General features: G+C 46.5%; 1 protein-coding gene across 1 annotated transcript in view; it reads right to left on the bottom strand.

The window, feature by feature from the left end:
- Positions 1 to 18,489, bottom strand: part of LOC145339455 (xaa-Pro dipeptidase-like) — a gene marked incomplete at its 3' end in the record, with an annotated part of 91,142 nt that overhangs the window by 65,151 nt on the left and 7,502 nt on the right. Inside the window, exons 2-4 of the mRNA XM_080183924.1 lie at positions 14,633 to 14,816; positions 11,283 to 11,410; positions 8,424 to 8,487 (exon numbers count right to left, since the gene is read on the bottom strand). Coding sequence (XP_080040050.1) covers positions 8,424 to 8,487; positions 11,283 to 11,410; positions 14,633 to 14,816 — 376 coding nt within the window. The remainder of the gene's footprint in view (positions 1 to 8,423; positions 8,488 to 11,282; positions 11,411 to 14,632; positions 14,817 to 18,489) is intronic.

Genomic DNA, 18,489 nt, shown 5'->3' on the forward strand with positions numbered 1-18,489 from the left:
CGCAAATGCTGCTGAACATTGTGCAATAATCACCAGGTCAATGATGAAGTAGCTGAAGATGGTTGAATCCTGGACACTACCCTGAGGAACTCTGGCAGTGATGCCCTGGAACTGACATGGTTGACCTCCAATCACCACAACCATCTTCCTTTATGCCAGGTATGACTCTAACCAGGTATGACTCTAACCAGTGGTGAGTGACCCTGATTTCCATTGACTCCAGTTTGTGAGGGTTCCTAGATGCCACACTCCTTGCTGCATTGCTGTCAAGGGCAGCCACTCTCGACTCAATCTGGAGTTCAGCTCTTTTGACTGGTGTTTGTAGGGAGGTCAGGAGCTGAGTGGCCCTGGCAGAACCCAAACTGAGGCTCAGTGAGCAGGTTATTGCTGAGTAAGTGTTGCTAATGACCCCTCCCATCACTTTACTGATGATCGAGGGGAGGTGGATGGGGCGGTAATTGGCTGGGTTGGATTTGTCCTGGTTTTTGCAGACGGGATATACCTGGGCAATTTTCCACATTGCTGGGTGGATGCCAGTGTTGTAGTTGTACTGGAACAGCTTGGCTAAGCAATTTACTTTCCCCAAGAGTAAGGAAATTAGGGAAATTAATATCAACAGAGAAATAATATTGGAGCAACGTAAGGAACTAATATGTGACAAATCCCTGGGGCCTGATGACCTACATCGTCAGGTTCTGAAGGAGATAATTGCAGTGATAATGGATGCATTGGCTGTGATTTTCCCGAATTAATTGGTTTCAGGAATAGTCTCATCAGATTGGAAGTTGGCAAATATTACACCACATTTCCAGAAAGGAGGGAGAGAGAAAACAGGGAATTACAGCCAGTTCGCCGAATGACAGTTATTGGGAAAATGCTGGAATCTATTCTTAAATGTTAACAATGCGCTTAGAAAAGCATAGCGCGATCAGAACAAGTCAACATGGTTTTAAACCAGTAAAATCCTGTTTAACAAATTTATCAGAGGTTTTTGAGGATGTAACTAATGAGGTAGATAATGGGGAACCAGTAGATGCAGTATACCTAGATTTCCAAAAGGCTTTCAATAATGTGCCACACAAAAGGTTGATAGGCACAATAGATGCGTATGGAGCTGGAGGGAATATTTCAGCATGGATAGCAGATTAGTTAACAAAAAGGAAGCAGAGAGTAGGCATAAATGACACTTTTTCAAGTTGGCAGATGGTAATTAGTGGATACCACAAGGGTCAGTGCTGTGGCCTCAGCTTTCCACAATCTATACCAGTGACTTACAGGAAGAGGCAGAGAGTAATGTATCTAGGTTTGCTGATGATGTAAAGCTAGGTGGGAAGAAGGTGAGCTGTGGGACAACAAGAGAGTCCACAAGAGATATAGATAGGTTGTGAGTAGACAACAAGATGACAGACAAATGTGGGGAAACGTGAAGTTATTTATGGGTGGAATGGAATTCTCACAAAAAAATTCCAAGTGTTCAATTCATGTAAAAACTGGAGTAAATTCGGCTGCTCTTTTCAGCAGGAATTTCAAATGGGATCTCCCACACTCTGTGATGCACAGAGAGCCCAAGTGAGATTCACATTGAAAATCAGTGGTTGGGACCTCTTCCTACTGGAGAGGTCGGCTGCATCATGCAGAGTGGACCATCGCGCATGTGCTGATCTGTCCGTGCCGAGTAGATGCCAGCCTCCTGATCGCTGGGGGAGGCAGAGGTGGATCGTCCACTCGGCACATCTGGCTGAAGATTACTGTGAATGTTTCAGCCTTTCCTTTTATACTGATGTGCTGGGCTCCTCCATCATTGAGGATGGAGATGTTTATGGAGCCTCCTCCTCCAGTGAGTTGTTTAATTGTCCATCACCATTCATGGCTGGATGTGGCAGGGAACATAAGAACATAAGAAATAGGAGCAGGAGTAGGCCATCTAGCCCTTCGAGCCTGCCCCGCCATTCAATAAGATCATGGCTGATCTGTCGTGGCTCAGTTCCACTTTCCCGCCCTCTCCCCATAACCCTTAATCCCCTCGCTTATCAAAAACCCATCAACCCGCGTCTTAAAAATATTTAGTGAGGCAGCCTCCACCACTTCAACGGGCAGAGAATTCCAGAGATTCACCACCCTTTGAGTGAAGAAGTTCCTCCTCAACTCCGTTCTAAACCGCCCCCCCTTTATCTTGAGGCTGTGCCCCCTAGTCCTACTGTCCTTTCTGAGCGGGAAGAGTCTCTCCACCTCTACCCTATCCATTCCATTCATCATCTTATACGTCTCAATGAGATCTCCCCTCATTCTTCTAAACTCTAACGAGTACAAGCCTAGTTTATTCAGCCTCTCCTCATAGCTCAACCCCCTCAACTCTGGCATCAGCCTACTAAACCTCCTCTGCACTCCCTCCAAGGCCAAAATATCTTTGCACGGGTGCAGCGCCCAAAACTGCACACAGTACTCCAGCTGCGGCCTCACCAATGCCCTATACAGCTGCAGCAAGACCTCCCTACTTTTATATTCAATCCCCCTCGCTATGAAGGCCAGCATCCCATTCGCCTTCCTGACCACCTGCTGCACCTGCAAGCTGGGTTTTTGCGACTCATGCACAAGGACCCCGAGGTCCCTCTGCACCGTCGCATGCTGCAGTTTTTCGCCACGTAAGTAATAATCCTTCCTACCATTCTTCCTACCAAAGTGGACCACCTCACACTTGCCAACATTAAATTCCATTTGCCATTTCCTGGCCCATTCGCCCAGCCTATCTAGATCCTTCTGCAGACTCTCCACACCCTCCGCACAATTTGCTGTTCCCCCAATCTTGGTGTCATCAGCAAATTTCGACACCCTACACTCGGTTCCCTCCTCCAGATCATCTATATAAATGGTAAAAAGCTGAGGCCCCAGCACCGACCCCCGGGGCACTCCACTAGTCACCATCTGCCGATCCGAATAGCACCCGTTGACCCCCACTCTCTGCCTCCTATTTGACAACCAATCCTCTATCCACGCTAACACCCTACCCCCAACTCCATGTCCCTCGACCTTCTGCAATAACCTCTTGTGAGGTACTTTGTCAAACGCCTTCTGAAAATCCAGAAAGACCACATCCACCGGCTCTCCTCTATCCACCGCCCTAGACACATCCTCATAGAACTCCAGTAAATTTGTCAGACACGACTTCCCTTTAATGAAACCGTGCTGCGTCTGCTCTATCAAGCAATTCCCTTCAAGATGCCTCGCAATTTCCTCCTTAATGACGGATTCTGACATTTTACCTACCAGAGCTTAGATCTGATTTGTTGGTTTGGGTTTGTTTGGCTCTGAATATTCCATGCTGCTTAGGGTGTTTGGCACCAAGTAGCTTCATCAGGTCGATATCTCATTTTTATGTACATCTGGTGTTGGTCCTGGCATGCCCTCCTGCACTCACCATTGAATCAGGGTTAATCCCTCTCGAGGTAACAGCAGAGTGGGGGATTTACTGGCCACCAGGTTACAGAATGTGGTTATGTACAATCCTGCTGATGGCCCACAGCACCTCATGGATATCCAGTTTTGAGTTGCTAGATCTGATCAAAGTCTATTCCATTTAGCTCGGTGATAGTGCCACACAACACGATGCAGAATATTCTCAATGTGAATCAAGACTTCACAACCACTGCATAGTGGTCACTCCTATCAATGCCGTCACAGACAATTGCAAAGGTAGGGAGGTTATGCTTCAGTTGTACAGTGCACCTGTGGGACCACATTTGGAGTTTTATCTACAGTGTTGGTCTCCTGATGCAGGTCAGAGAAGGTTTAGCAGACTAATACCAGGAAAGGATGGGTGGGTTGTCTTACGTGGAGAGACCGGACAGGTTAGACTTGTATTTGCTGGAGTTTAGAAGAGTAAGTGTTGACTTGTTCCAAACATATAAAGAGTTTGCGAGGTATTGACAGGGTGGACGTGGAGAGGATGTTTCGTTTTGTGGATGAATTTAGATGAGGAGATCACTGTTTAGAAATAAAGGGTCACTCATTTAAAACAGAGATGACAGGAGATGTTATCCTTCAGAGGGTTGCACGTCTCTGGAATTCTCTTTCTCAAAAAGTGGCGGGAGCAGAATCTTCGAATATTTTTAAGGCAGAGGAACAGATTCTTTGTAAGAGAGTGATAGATTATCAGAGACAGGCAGGACTTAGACTTAAATTTACTATCAGACCAGCCATGATCTTATTAAATGACAGAACAGACTCGAGGGACTGAATGGCCTATTCCTGCTCCTCATTTGTGTGTACGTCCTTAAGGACTGAGCCAGCTCTGTCAGTAGTGGTGCCACTGAGGCACTATTGGTGACGGACACTGAGGTGCCCCAGCCGGAGAACATTCTATACCGTAGATACCTTGGTGGTAAGTGGGAACCAGCAGGAGGTTTCCTTCCCCATGTTGGACCCGATGCCATGAGATTTCATGAGGTCAGGGGGATGTTGAGAGCTTCCAGGGCATCAATAAGATCACGATGAATCTAACTTTAACCCCAACTTCACATTCCTGCTCAGCTCCAATAACCTTTCACCCTTTGCTTACCAAGAATCTGTCCACCTCCGTCTTAAACATATCGGAGATTCTGCTTCCGCTGCCTCTTTCTTTTCCTCATCCGTCAATAACCCTCAGGATCTTAAAGGTTTCAATCGAGTCAACAAGACAAATGGAGTCTGAGTGAGAGGAGTAACAAGTACAGGAGCTGTGAGAGTGGCTGGAGCTGGATTGCAGGGGGCTGCAGTGGCAGTGGGGAGTAGAGTTGAGAGGAGCAGAGCAGACTGCAAGGCCCTGGGCCCCTGTCTCAAACACCAGTCTACAAGAGGGTCCCCCTGCAGAATTGTTATTAAAGTTTTGGAGGAGTGGGGGGAAGAAAATGAGACAAAAATAAGAAGGAACACAGACACTTATTTTTGCTTTAAGAAAAAATGCAGCCGGGCACTGATTTGATTTTAAACTCAGATTCTCTGGAGACATCCCTGGAATGAAGTTCTTTGATGCAGAATCACACGCACTCATTTCAATGAAGACTGTATACCATCTGTCAGTAATGCACCATCTGACTCTGAGACATGTCTACTGGGACTGGCAAGACCTTGAGTTAGAAATGTAAAACTCTTCATACACCTTCTGAGTTCCTGGGAATTCTAAAATACCAAATGCCATATTTAAAAAAAAAATAAGTTTAAAGAGACATTACCTAAATGTTTGGAAAATGCAGAAATTTTTTGACAACTAACAATGAATATTATTATGCCAAGCAGAGAGCAAGACTGTTCCTGTGTTTACCACCAAGCAGAATGATAGCGAGAATGTAGCCTCTGTTTGAAGAGACAAGGCTTGTAAGGATTTAAAAACCAGGGAGTCACTGCAGAGAGCCTTGCTGCCGAAAGTCTGTTTGTTGGAGGCTTCCAGCAGCAAGACATTAAAAGGACAGTACAAGATGTTCCAAACTCTTGCTGGTTTGCTAACAGATTCCCTCGTCCTGGTGTGGAGAAAATCCGTTAGAAAACCAGCAGGAGTTTGGAACTTTATCTATAAGGCCAAATACCTGCAGAAAATACAGCATAGTGGATTAACACAGTGTGTGGTACTCAGTTGTCTTAGTCAATGTGGAAAGTACCTTTCCTGTAATTTATGTATCAAATCTCCCCTCGATCTCCTTTGCTCCAAGGGCAACAACCCCAACTTCTCCAACCTAAAATCCCTCATCCCTGGAACCACTCTGGTAAATTTCCTCCACATCTTCTCAATATCCCTAATATCCTTCCTAAAGTTTGGAGACCAGAACTGGACACAATGCTCTAGTTGCGATCTAACTAGATCTTTATAAATGTTCAGCATAATTTCCTGCTTTTGTTCTCAATGTCTCTATTTATGAAGCCCAAGATCCCAAATGTTTTGCTAACCACTCTCTCAATGTGTCCTGCACCTTCCAAGATTAATACTCCTGAATCCCCACATCCCAATATACTCTTTAGAGTTTTGCCATTGTGTATATTGCTCCCTTCCTCCCTGTCTACCAAAACAACCACCTCATGCTTTATATTACATTCCAATGCCACCGATCTGCCTATTCTCCTCACCTTATGCCCTGTTACTGTTAATTTGAATCACTCTCTCTGTTTGCCACTGATCCAAGTTCAGTATCAGTAGCAAGCTTTGCTCTGAATATAATATCTAAGTCACTCATGTGTATCAAGAAGTAACGGTCCTAGCACTGACCCCTGAGGAACACAATTGTCCAGTCTGAAAAACACATCTGCCACAGCTGACTGTTTACTGTCCTGAAGCCTGACACTGACCTCCCTACTCCTCCAACTCCACCAGCCTCAATGTTGTGGATTCTCCAGCTATTCACACTCCCCTCTCTGCAGTGAGTGAGGACAGAGAATTCAGCACTCAGTCAAACCTCCATTCCCTGTAGTGGGAACAGAAAATCCTGCCGGCATGAATGACCGGAAAATTACATCCATGATATACTGCAGTCAGGCGTGTAACAGCTCATCCCAGCTGCTGTCCCAGTACGGACAAGGATGGGATACGACAGTTCAGAAAGATCATTGGGAACCAAGCTTGGAAGTGTTCATTCTGAACTTATACCCAGACTTGGTCAGATCGGAACAGTGATGTAATTAATCTGTCAGAGGGATTGTAATAAAATAATTTTAATTTACTTTAAAGCAAAAATCCACAAGACACAACTGGGAAATGTGGATTACATTCAGACTAATAGGAGTACTGAGGGAATAGAGATTTATGAACACAATTCCAGTTTAGAATGTCAGGGTGACCTTTCCACAGGACAGTATTGAACAGGAACCACACCTCAGAGAGCAGTAAGCATCCAGATTGGCTGCTAAGCTGGCACGTTCCCAGACACAGCTTTCAATTCATCCCCTTGCCCACCTGTGATACCATCCTGGGACTGTCCCTCTCCCGAGACCCGTTTCCCACCCCATTGCCCCGGAACCAGTACCTCCTCCTGTGATCTGTCCCTCCCCCTCCCCCTGCCCACCATTTCTCCCTCTCCCTCCCCACCACCTCTCCCTCCCCTCACCATTTCTTTCTCCCTCCCCTTCGCTCTCTCTCTCTTCCCTTTCTCCCTTCCCCACCACCTCTCCCTTTCCCCTGCCATTTCTCCCTCTCCCTCCCCACTGCCTCTCCCTCCCCTCACCATTTCTTTCTCCCTCCCCTTCTCTGCCCTCTCTCCCTTCCCCACCACCTCTCCCTCTCCCCCTGCCATCTCTCCCTCCCCTCACCATTTCTTTCCCTCTCCCCTTCTCTCTCTCTTCCCTCTCTCCTCTCCCTTTCCCCTGCCATTTCTCCCTCTGCCTCCTCAGTTAATTATTCCATCCTTATTTATCGATGGTCAGAATGACGAACTGTTTTTTTTCTCTCTCAGATGCTGCCAGACTCGATATTTCCAGCATTTTTATTTCTACTTCAAATGTTCAGCATCTATCGTGTTTTGTCTTTTATATTAATGATTCACTCTTATATTTTACTTCCCACATAATCCAGAAGAAATCAAACACCCAGGTCTCTTGGTGATGAATAAAACATCAGTAACTTGGGTTCATTTGCACCTATGTGAAAAATAAGATTTTTTGAATTATGTCTGCCTTGTTTTGCTGCATTCTGTTTAATCTGATGGTCGAATCTTTCCATTTCTGATATTTTAATGCCCCACATCTTGTCCTCCATCTCTTCCTCCTCCCATTAACTGCTTGAAGATTTCTCAGGATGCAACCAACTCGGAGAAGGTGTCTCCTTCCATCTGAGCAAAGACCTCCTTTCCTGCCCCATAGAGCTTTGAATCTAGAACATTCCACAGCCGAAATGTGAGCTCAGCATTGAAGTGGGTGGGTGAGGAAGAGAGAGGATGGAAAGATGAAGCTACATCTTTGCTCTCCCCAACCCTGTGCACCATCACTCAAAGCCCAGTCCACGGCACCTCAGAGCCGTCGCTCAAGAGAGTATTACTGTTCTCTCCCCATCCACTCCACCCCCACCCAGGCTGGATCCCTACTCAACACCAAATACACTTTCTGATCCACTCCCATCTCCTTCACGGAGAGGGTAACTTCTCTTCCTGTAATGTTCCCTGACTCTCAGCCCGTGTGCCGCTGCAATGCTAATCCAATCTCAACATTCCTGTCCTGAGCAGGACTGAGCTCCCTCCACTGAATCCCGGATTCACACTGTGTCCCGTTCCACTGTCAGTGTCATACTCACTGAGTGAGGGTCTCCTCGATGTTCAGGCTGTCTCTTCCCCACGGCCTCCCCCCTCTGTGCTGTCTCTAGTTCCCCCCACCTCCCCACCACAATCTCCACTCCTCTAGCTCAGGCTCTTGTCCTCCTTGCTGAACAGTAAATTCAAAACATTTTCTCACCATCTGGCAGAGAGACTTACATCAGGAGCGTAATGAACTTCATCCACAGAATATTTCTTCTTGAAGTAGTCAGGAGAGTGAATCCTTCGAGAGAGAGAGAGAGAGAGAGTCAGTGGGTTGTGTTTTCTGGCCTCCTGCCTCGTTTTCCAAACACTCACTCCGAGGAGCTGTTGGGTCAAGATGTCAATTTGCTGTTTCTCAGTCAGCACCTGTCCAGCTGTTGCAGTGCTCACACAGCACAGGGCAGCAGATTGTTGTCTCCTGCTGGCCTTGAGCCAGCTCGGACTGCTGCTTTCCTGCTGCATCATCAGACCCAGCCGCAGGTGATGCTCCTGCGTTTGTGATTCCAGATCCTGCACCCTATTTCTCAGATGTTGCATTATCAAACTACACAAGAGCCACCAGCTTTCTTTCTAACCAGCTCAAGGGACACTCTTACGAAAATGAAGCATATTTTTTAAAGAGAGTCAAAGGTTGCTCTTAATTAAGAACATCCTTATAAAGGATTTTTGTTTATTAATGAGGAAATGACACTGGCCAGTTATTGTGACAGGAATGGTTTTACTTGTGGATCTTAATATATTGCAAATAAACTGAAACTGTTTCCACTGGACGAGAGGATAACTGATTTGAGTAGGAGCCAAAAAAGCGATAGGATTTTTATTAAAAAACCCACATTATACTGTCTGGGTTGTGCAGCCTGAAGGGTGGTTTAATTGCCGCTTTATAAAAGGTGGAACAGTGGCACAGTGGTTAGCGCTGCTGCCTCACAGCGCCAGGGATCCGGGTTCAATTCTGGCCTTGGGTCACTGTCTGTGCGGAGTTTGCACATTCTCCCCATGTCTGTGTGGGTTTCCTCCGGGTACTCTGCTTTCCTCCCACAGTCCAAAGATGTGCAGGTTAGGCGGATTGGCCATGCTAAAATTGCCCCAAGTTTATAGATTAGGTGGATTAGTTATGATGGATGTTCGGGATTGTGGGGATGGGTGGGCCTGGACAGATACTCTCCGGAGGGTCAGTGCAGGCTCGAACTCTACGAGAAGGGAATTGGATAAATACGGGACAAAGCTTTGGAGAGTGAGCAGGGGGAGTGGGACTAATTGAATAGCTCTTTCAAAGAGCTAGCATTGGTGAGATGGGCAAATGGCCTCTACGTGCATTGCATGTGTGAATGATCATATTCTTGGGTTGTGTCAAAGTCAGTGGGAGGAACAGTAACTGCTCCCTGGGTTGTATCTTGTGAATGACCATGACTGCAACGTTCTGTGCTACAAAGAAAGCCTAGAAGAAAGTACATCTTATTCATCACACGTCAAAAAAAAATAACTCCAGAGACAACTGCAGCGAGAGAAAAGGCAACATCTTTTTCCCCATATTGAGAAGACAGCATCTTGTAATTTGTTTCACTGTGTGGCGAACAATGGTGCAATCTGAGAACGATCATTTAATCAATACATTAATTAGCACTACAAATAATTACAATCAAAGGAAGGAGCTGTGCTGCTGTGATATTAATTACACAGGGAGACCATACAAAGCAGATAAATAATTACTCCCACTTTCAATCTGGTCCCAAAGCCAAGAGTAAATAATGGCTTCCATCAGTGTGTTTGACAAATTCCAATCCCTCACTGTCCGAGCCCAGGCAAAATCCTTCAGAGAAATCCCACAACTGCAAACACTGCTCAGCAATTACAATCACCAAACACAACGAATGGAAAAAAGAATCAAGTCTCCAATCCTCTCTTTTGAAGCCGCAGACTCTTAGTGAACAAGTGCCTCCAGCACTCCGATCACGTGACCATGCTAAAGTGTGTCAGACAGCTGTTTGACTTCAGGGGGCATCACAGCCTGGCCCAATCCAGCAACCAGCAACAAACGGGGGAGTCGGGGTTATGGAAAAGTGGGCTCCTGCTCATTCTCTCCACCTCATCAAGATCACCACGCCGGGTACAGCTCCAACACGGCACAGAGTCAGAACTGAACGCTCCCACACTGGGCAGCTCATTAGCCGAATGTGTCCCACTGGGACCTGTGAGGGGACCTCAACTATTCTCCATCTTTATTAATGACTTTGATGAAAGAGTGGAAAAGCCACAGATCCCAATCTGTGAATGACACAAAGACAGCAGATAGGAACATTAGCCTTTGCAATATTAATCAGATTAAATGGACAAACCCAAGGCAGGTTAGCTTTACGATCGGAAAATATGAGGCATCTACTTTGGACCTAAAACAAACAGGGGATTTTCTAAATGGTGAAAAGTTAGAAACTGTGGAGGTTCAAAGAGATTTTGGGGGATCCAGGTACACGGATCATTAAAATGTACGGGTACAGAAAATAATAATTAAAAAGGCCAGCAGAATGGTTCCCTTTATATCTGGAGACCAGTGTCAGTGACACAAAGCCCTGTCTGCAGCACACCTGCAGTTACTGAGAGCAGCTCTGGGCTCCGAACCTGAGGAAAGATACACTGGCCTGGGAGGGATTTAGCACAGATTTACCAGAATGAGACCGGGACTCCAAGGATAAAGTTACAAAGAGAGATTACACAAGCAGGGTTGCATTCTCTAAAATTCAGAAGTTTAAGTGGTGATGTGATTGAAATTTTCAAGGTTAGGGGGAGGAATCCCAGAGCTTTGGACCCTGGCACCCGGCATGGTGCCCAGTGTGAAGCGATTAAAATTGCAAATGTTGCCAAACTTGGGGAAACGCAGCAAATAAGAGACATCGGGAGGGGCATGGAGAGATTGAAATAGAACAATGTGAATTTTCAATCAAGGCATTGCCAGGTTGGATATCAACACAGAGCAGGGACAGGGTGAACTAAACCGGTGATTACAGAGAGAAAATCACAGGGAGATAGAAAGTGCCTTACGTCCCCATCCACACTGCGTAACTCTCCGGCAGTTTGGGCACAAACAGCAGCGATTTGCCAGTAGCAACCTCCACAGCTCCATAGCAGTCAGCCTCAGTCACTCCAAACGTCCAGTGAAAGTAAGATTCCTGCAACAAGGAAACAAGTTTACCATTTGGGAAATACACTCTCTGATTAGCTCCACTCGTCTGCTCTTTCCCCGTAACCCTGCAAATCTCTCATCTTGAAATGTTGCTCCAATTCCCTTTTGAAAGTTCCTGTTGAATCTGCTTCCACTGCCATTTCAGTCCACACAACTCACTGTGAAAAGAAACTCTCACCTTCCCTCGTTCCGAGCACCAACCACTGAAACTTGGCAAAGCAGGAATCAAAGTAAAAGCCTGTTACCTTCCTTGCCGGAGCGTGTGGATGTGTGAACAATTATATAATTACCAGCTCCTTCTTACTGTTTTTGCATCGATTCTGTGAGAGGTCATACCAGCAGACCCATACAACACAACACTTAGAGTCAGCTCCAATCCTGCAACCTCCTGGGTCAGGATCCCATCCCAGTGCTCCCGCTACCCTCCTTCCCACAAGCTCCACATTCTACAGGGTCCCCTTTAGTTTGTAACAAGTTGTTTATAGACAGTTTGGGGAGGTATTGCGTCCGGGTGTTTTAGTAGCTGTGGGCAGGGGGGGGGGTGGTGGTGGGGGGGGGGGGGGGGGGGGGGGGGGGGAGCGGGGGTTTGTATCAAGTACTAAGGAAAACCAAAGCACAGTGAAAGGCTCCAGACACCCTCAGGACTCCAGATGGAACAAAGGTGAACTTACAACAACACAAGAAATAGGAGCGGGAGCAGACCATTCAGCCCATCGAGCCTGCTCCACCATTCAATATGGCTGAGCTTGGGCTTCAAATCCATTTACCCACCCACAGCCCATATCCTTAATTCCCCGAGAGACCAAAAATCTATCAATCCCACAGCCTTGAATATGATCAACGATGGAGTATCAACAACCCTTTCAGGTAGAGAATTCCAAAGATTCACAACCCTTGCCCCTGTGTTTCAGGTTGCCCACTGTGGGCAAGTAGACGTACATTAACACTGCAATGAAGTTACTGTGAAAATCCCCTAGTCGCCCACACTCCGGGAGAATTTAGCATGACCAATGCACATCTTTCAGGCTGTGGGAGTAAACCAGAGCACCCGAAGGAAATCCACACAGAGAACGTGCAGACTCCACATGACAGTGACCCAAGCCAGGAACTGAACCCGGGTCACTGGCGCTGTGAGGCAGCAGTGCTCACCACTGTGCCATTGTATCATATCATCAACTTTAATACATTACTCTCTGTCTCTTCAACTAAATCATTAAGGGGGTTGTCTGAAGTTCGGAATACTGAAGGCATAGGGTGATGGTTTTCAGATACTGAGGGAATTAAAGGAATGGGATTACTGTGGGGAGGTGGAACTCAGTCATTACTGCGTCTGACAATGGACAGCTCACTCACTACACTGGGACTGTCAGCCTGGGTTCACTCTGTGAAGCTGAAGTCCACGACCTACTGACTGAAATGTGACTTACCAGCCGTGTCCAACTGGCATTCTCACATGGCAAGAAGGTGGCGGGGGAGAAGGTGATAGACACAGCAAATTTCTTATGTTCTAACATCTCACCCCAATCACAGTGATGAAGCTTCCTATAACAGCAAGCAACACCCAGATTCACCCAGTCATTTGTTCCAATTACTGCACTATCAATGCAGTTAGTATTAACTGCTCAACAAAAGCAATGAACATTCAGTGACTGCTGCCAGTAATTAAATGCAGAATACACTGCCAGGTTCTCCTGCTCTGAAATTTAACTGTGTAAAAGTGCTTCATTTAATTATTTCAAATATTCCAAACAAACGGGACTGAGAGTCAGCCTTTTTCTAACGCTTATTAGATTGTACTAAACAGTCCAGAAGAGAGCAAGCACCAAACTGTCACATTTCATTCCCTGTATTAACAGGTAGATTTGTTCCAAATGCATTAAACGGGTTACTTTGCTCTAATGTAGCCCTTTTTGATGACTGGATGAGTTGCAATGTCCCTTTTACCTATTAGTAGTATTGTATTCTACAGCTATGACAGTGCAATGAAGCCCAACAACACCAAGCAATGTTTAACCTCAGTGTCTGAACTGATAAAGAATAATATTCTGTTCAACATGGATTGATTTCCTGCAGACTGTGATAACACATGTAGAATATATACTGAATTATATTAAAATGGGAGGAATGAGGTTAACCTTGGTAAGGTTGAGGAGGAAGTTACCCTCAATCAGGACCAGCCTGTGTCTTTGAGAAAGACTTAACTTTATACCTGGAAGTCTCAGGAGCTACAGAATATAAATGGAATAATGTCACCACAAGACTCAGAATGGAGGTGATTAGGGTCATTCCTGACTCAAAACATTGGCTTTATTCTCTCTCCACAGGTGCTGTTAGACCTGCTGAGATTTTTCAAGCATTTTCTGTTTGTGATTAGGAACTTGTCCAGTTCAGTATGTTCCAAGACCACAATGCTGTAATGATTCGGATTGCTTTTACTGGGATAATTTACATAACTATCCTCCCGTCACTGCATCTTGGGAGCAATAATCCAGCTCTTATTGGGGGACATTGCTGTAGTTCCAATCTCGAGTTCAGTTTCCTGTATGGCATCGAGACTTTGTTTAATTAGTCTCTGCTGAATAAAAGACTGTTTTATATCAGTCCTGCCATACATCCCACCCCTCCTCCAATTGGTTGACACGACTGCCAGCCAATACTCAATCTCAATACTCAATCCAGGTAAAGCCTCACCATCACTCTGTATAATTACAACAAAATATCCCTATTTTTAAACTCCACCCCTTTGTAATGAAGGCCAAAATACCGTTTGCCTTCTTAACGACTTGTTGGATCTGCCTGCTAGCTTTTTGTGATTCAAGCACTAGAACACCCAGATCCCTCTACACTTCACTCACCAGCAGTCTCTCCATTTAGATAATAATCTGCCTTTTGATTCCTCCTACCAAAGTGCATGAGCTCATACTTCCCCACATCAGATAGTTCCCCAAGAGTGACTGAAACTGCAATGTGAGGCAGCCTGCTCAGGAGAATTGGAAACTAAGCTAGCACCTCAGAGAGATACATGGAGGGAAAGGGTTAAAGTGATGCTTGTGCTTGGCACAAAGACTGGCATGGATCTGTTAACCAAGTGGCAAGTCTGTGCGCTGGACATTCTACATAATTGTGTGCCACTTGCTTTAACACACACACCTACTGTCAATCCAGGCAATAAAACAGAGGTCAGTCCCTCCCCGTTCCTGCTACTCACCTGACGGAAGACAATATCAGTATCGGTGCAGTAACGCTGAACCTGATTTCCGCCCTGAAGCACCACCACCGCTTTCTTCGGCACCTGGGTGTTCGCTCGTAGCTGCTCACACAGACGGCGCCTGTTCAAGGCAAAGAGGGCCATTGGCACCCGGAGAGTGTCACTGCCGAGTGAGAAGAAGGGCCTGAAAGGAGGGCATACAAGAAGTGGATTACTGACCGTACAACAAGCAGCAGCAAACGATAGAGCACCATCAGCAGGAACAGACACAGCACCCTCCTGCCCTCCCACACCTTCACCCAGGAACAGACACAGCACCCTCCTGCCCTCCCACACCTTCACCCAGGAACAGACACAGCACCCTCCTGCCCTCCCACACCTTCACCCAATCAAACTCAATCAGTAACACTCTCATCTCAGCCTCAGAATGCCGTGGTTCCACGTCCCACTCCAGAGATGGAAATACACAGAGGCAAATCCTACCGTCATGCCTGTCACGGGAATCGGAGCGGGCGAGGGGCGGATCTAGAGAGGTCCGTTAACCTCGGGCGGGATTTTCCGGCTTTGGGGTGAGCGAGGCTGGAAAATCCCGCCTGTAATCTAGGCTGACGGTCTCAGTCCAGTCCTGAGGCATTGCTGCAGCATCAGAGACGCTGATGATACTTATCCTGTTCAACGCGTGCACTCGCAGACACACGGGCGCACTCACACACACTCACACACAACGTGCTGCTCTCCTCAACTTCACCCTCCAAACTCAGACTCAGTTCTCCTCCACACCCATTCCCCCCACCATCACCTTATCAATGACCACCTTCAAACGTGGCCTAACTTGCAGACAGCATTTCAACTGGATTGAGATCTCACATCCGCCTTCCAGTTCACTGTCAGGGTGCCCGAGACAACTAATCTCAACCAATCCCACACCAGCTGCACAATTATATTCTCCTCTCTCATTCCCAATGACAGCTGGAAATCAGGCACACAGATTCCTGCTCGGATATTGAAACAGATTTATTTTTGCCCCACAGGTTCCTGTCAGCATTCACCTGTCATGCCAAGAAGTAATTCTCATCACACACACCATCATCCACCAGAATCAAACTTTCACCAGTTCCTTTCCTTCCTTTTGCCCCAGAAAACCCCTGTGCTGTCCTGTGCTGGGAGTCAGCAGCACAGTATGTTCTGTCTGTATAGCAGCAGGGAACAATACTTTTCACTATATTCTAACACATGTGACAACAATAAATCAAATCAAAATCAGTAGTTAGCGCTGCTGCCTCACAGCGCCAAGGGCCCCAGGTTCCATTCCCGGCTTGGGTCACTGTCTGTGTGGAGTTTGCACGTTCTCCCCATATCTGCATGGGTTTCCTCTGGGTGTTCCGGTTTCCTCCCACACAGATGTGTGGATTAGGTGGATTAGCCATGATAAATTGCCCCTTAGTGTCAGGGGGACTCGCAGTGTAAACTAGAACAGGGTTGTGGGGATGGTGCCTGGGTGGGATTGCAGTCAGTGCAGACTCAATGGGTCGAATAGCCTCTTTCTGCACCGCAAGATTCTATGGTTCATTTCAAACATGACAGTGTCTGACAATCATTAAAAACGTTATCAGTTTGTTCCTATCACAAGACAGTAATTTGCCTGATCCACATATCTGTAACTCTTCCAAAGTCTACTGTTATATTGAACCAATAAAAGGACCATGGCAGAAATACTTAAAAATGAGGGGTGGAATTCTCCTAATTTCTGACCAAGTGCTCACACCACTGGGAAAACTCAGACCCCTCATTCAGGGCAAGCACCTTGGCAGTGCCCATGGTGCACTGCCCCTCGCACCCTGGCACTAACACACTGGTTTGGTACCTTGGACCCTAAGGGGTATCAAGGAGGCAGATCAGTGGCCATTCGCCCTTCTGCTGTTGCTAGGCTGCAGAGGAAGGGTCTCTTAGAGGTCGACCTTGGAGGTCCTGTGGCTGAGCTGTCCCTTCTAGCCCTGGCAGACTTGAAGATCACCCCAGTGTGGTGATTTCAGGCAGCCCGGTGACCAATATCTGCAATATGGCAAAAGAATTAGCATAACCTTTATCAGTTAAAATGCTTAAACATGACAACAATTTAATCTTAACAACTAGCAATCTCTGTTGTTCCAGTTTAAAGAAACAGACAGAATTAGTTAGTACAAACAACAGCAGCTAAGCTTGAATTCTCTGTGTAAGCCTAGCTTCACCTAGTCGTATCACCTTACCTGTCAATCAACCTAATCAAGACTTAATCCCCAGTGGAACACCATTAGTGCAGCTTAAAATAAACATTCTAACAATTAGGAACAATTATGCTGCTGCAGTAACAACACAGGGCTGCTGGATAGGGTCAAAATGGCATCGGTAATAAACAGGTCCTGCACAAGGAACATGACAAACACATTCCTTAAAGGCACAGTATCATCATAGTCAGAAGTCCGAAGACTGCGCGAGTGCATCAGAGTCGGTGATGAATTTCATTGTCAATGTCTCCTCACACTGAGAGGAGTTCCGGAGGTGGGTGGGGGTAGGGGGGTAGGAACGGTGGGGGGAGGGTAGTTTAGTGTGGCAGGAATGGGCTGGTAGAAAACCTTGGTTTTCTGGATGTTTAGTCTGAAGCCCGTTTTCTCATAGGCTGTCGTGAATACATCGACAATGGTTTGTAGCTCAGCCTCAGCGTGCGATAGGAGAGGCGACGGCCCAGTGGTATTATCACCTGACTATTAATCCAGAAACTCAGCTAATGTTCTGGGGACCCGGGTTCAAATCCCGCCATGGGATGGTGGAATTTGAAATCAAGAAAAGAATACCTGGAATTAAGAATCTACTGACGACCATGAAACTATTGTCGATTCTTGGAAAAACCCATCTGGTTCACTAATGTCCTTTAGGAAAGGAAATCTGCCCTCCTCACCTGGTCTGGCCTACATGTAACTCCCATATCCCACAACTGAATAAACAAAAAGAGCATTGTCTGTGTACTGCAGCTCAGTGACAGACGTTGGAACGGGTCTTGGTTCTGGCCTGGAGGTGTGCAGAAGGTTCGCTCCACCCCTGCGGGGCGGTTCAGGGTGATGGGTTGGGGTGTTGCTGCGAGGACGATGGAGAAGAGCGTTGATGCGATGATGCAGTCCTGTTAGACTCCGGTTTGCACACATATTGGCTCTCTCATGTTGAGGATCACGGCTTGCATGTCATTGTGGAGTGGGTGGAGAATGTTAGAACATAGAACATAGAACACTACAGCACAAACAGGCCCTTCGGCCCACGAGTTGCGCCGATCACATCAACACCTACCAATCTATAGACCTATCTATAACCCCCAATCCCATTAAACCCCATATACTCATCCAGAAGTCTTTTAAAAGACCCCAGCGAGTTCGCCTCCACCACCACTGACGGCAGCTGATTCCATTCACTCACCACCCTCTGAGTGAAAAACTTACCCCTAACATCACTTCTGTACTTTCCTCCCCGCACCTTAAATCTGTGCAGCGACCATTTCAACCCGGGGAAATAGCCTGAGAATCCACCCTATCTATTCCTCTCAACATTTTATAAACTTCTATCAGGTCGCCTCTCAACCTTCGTCTCTCCAGGGAAAAAAGTCCCAGCTCCCTCAACCTAACTTCATAAGGCATGCCTCCCAATCCAGGCAACGTCCTTGTAAATCTCCTCTGTACCCTTTCAATAGCTTCTACGTCTTTCCTATAGTGAGGCGACCAGAACTGCGCACAGTACTCCAAATGAGGCCTGACAAGGGTCTTATAAAGTTGCAGCATTACCTCCCGATTCCTAAACTCAATCCCTCGATTAATGAAGGCCAGTACACCATA

This window comes from Carcharhinus amblyrhynchos, unplaced genomic scaffold, assembly GCF_965287045.1.
Source record: "Carcharhinus amblyrhynchos unplaced genomic scaffold, sCarAmb.v2.hapA scaffold_472, whole genome shotgun sequence".
In the NCBI taxonomy this organism is placed as follows: Eukaryota; Metazoa; Chordata; class Chondrichthyes; order Carcharhiniformes; family Carcharhinidae; genus Carcharhinus; species Carcharhinus amblyrhynchos.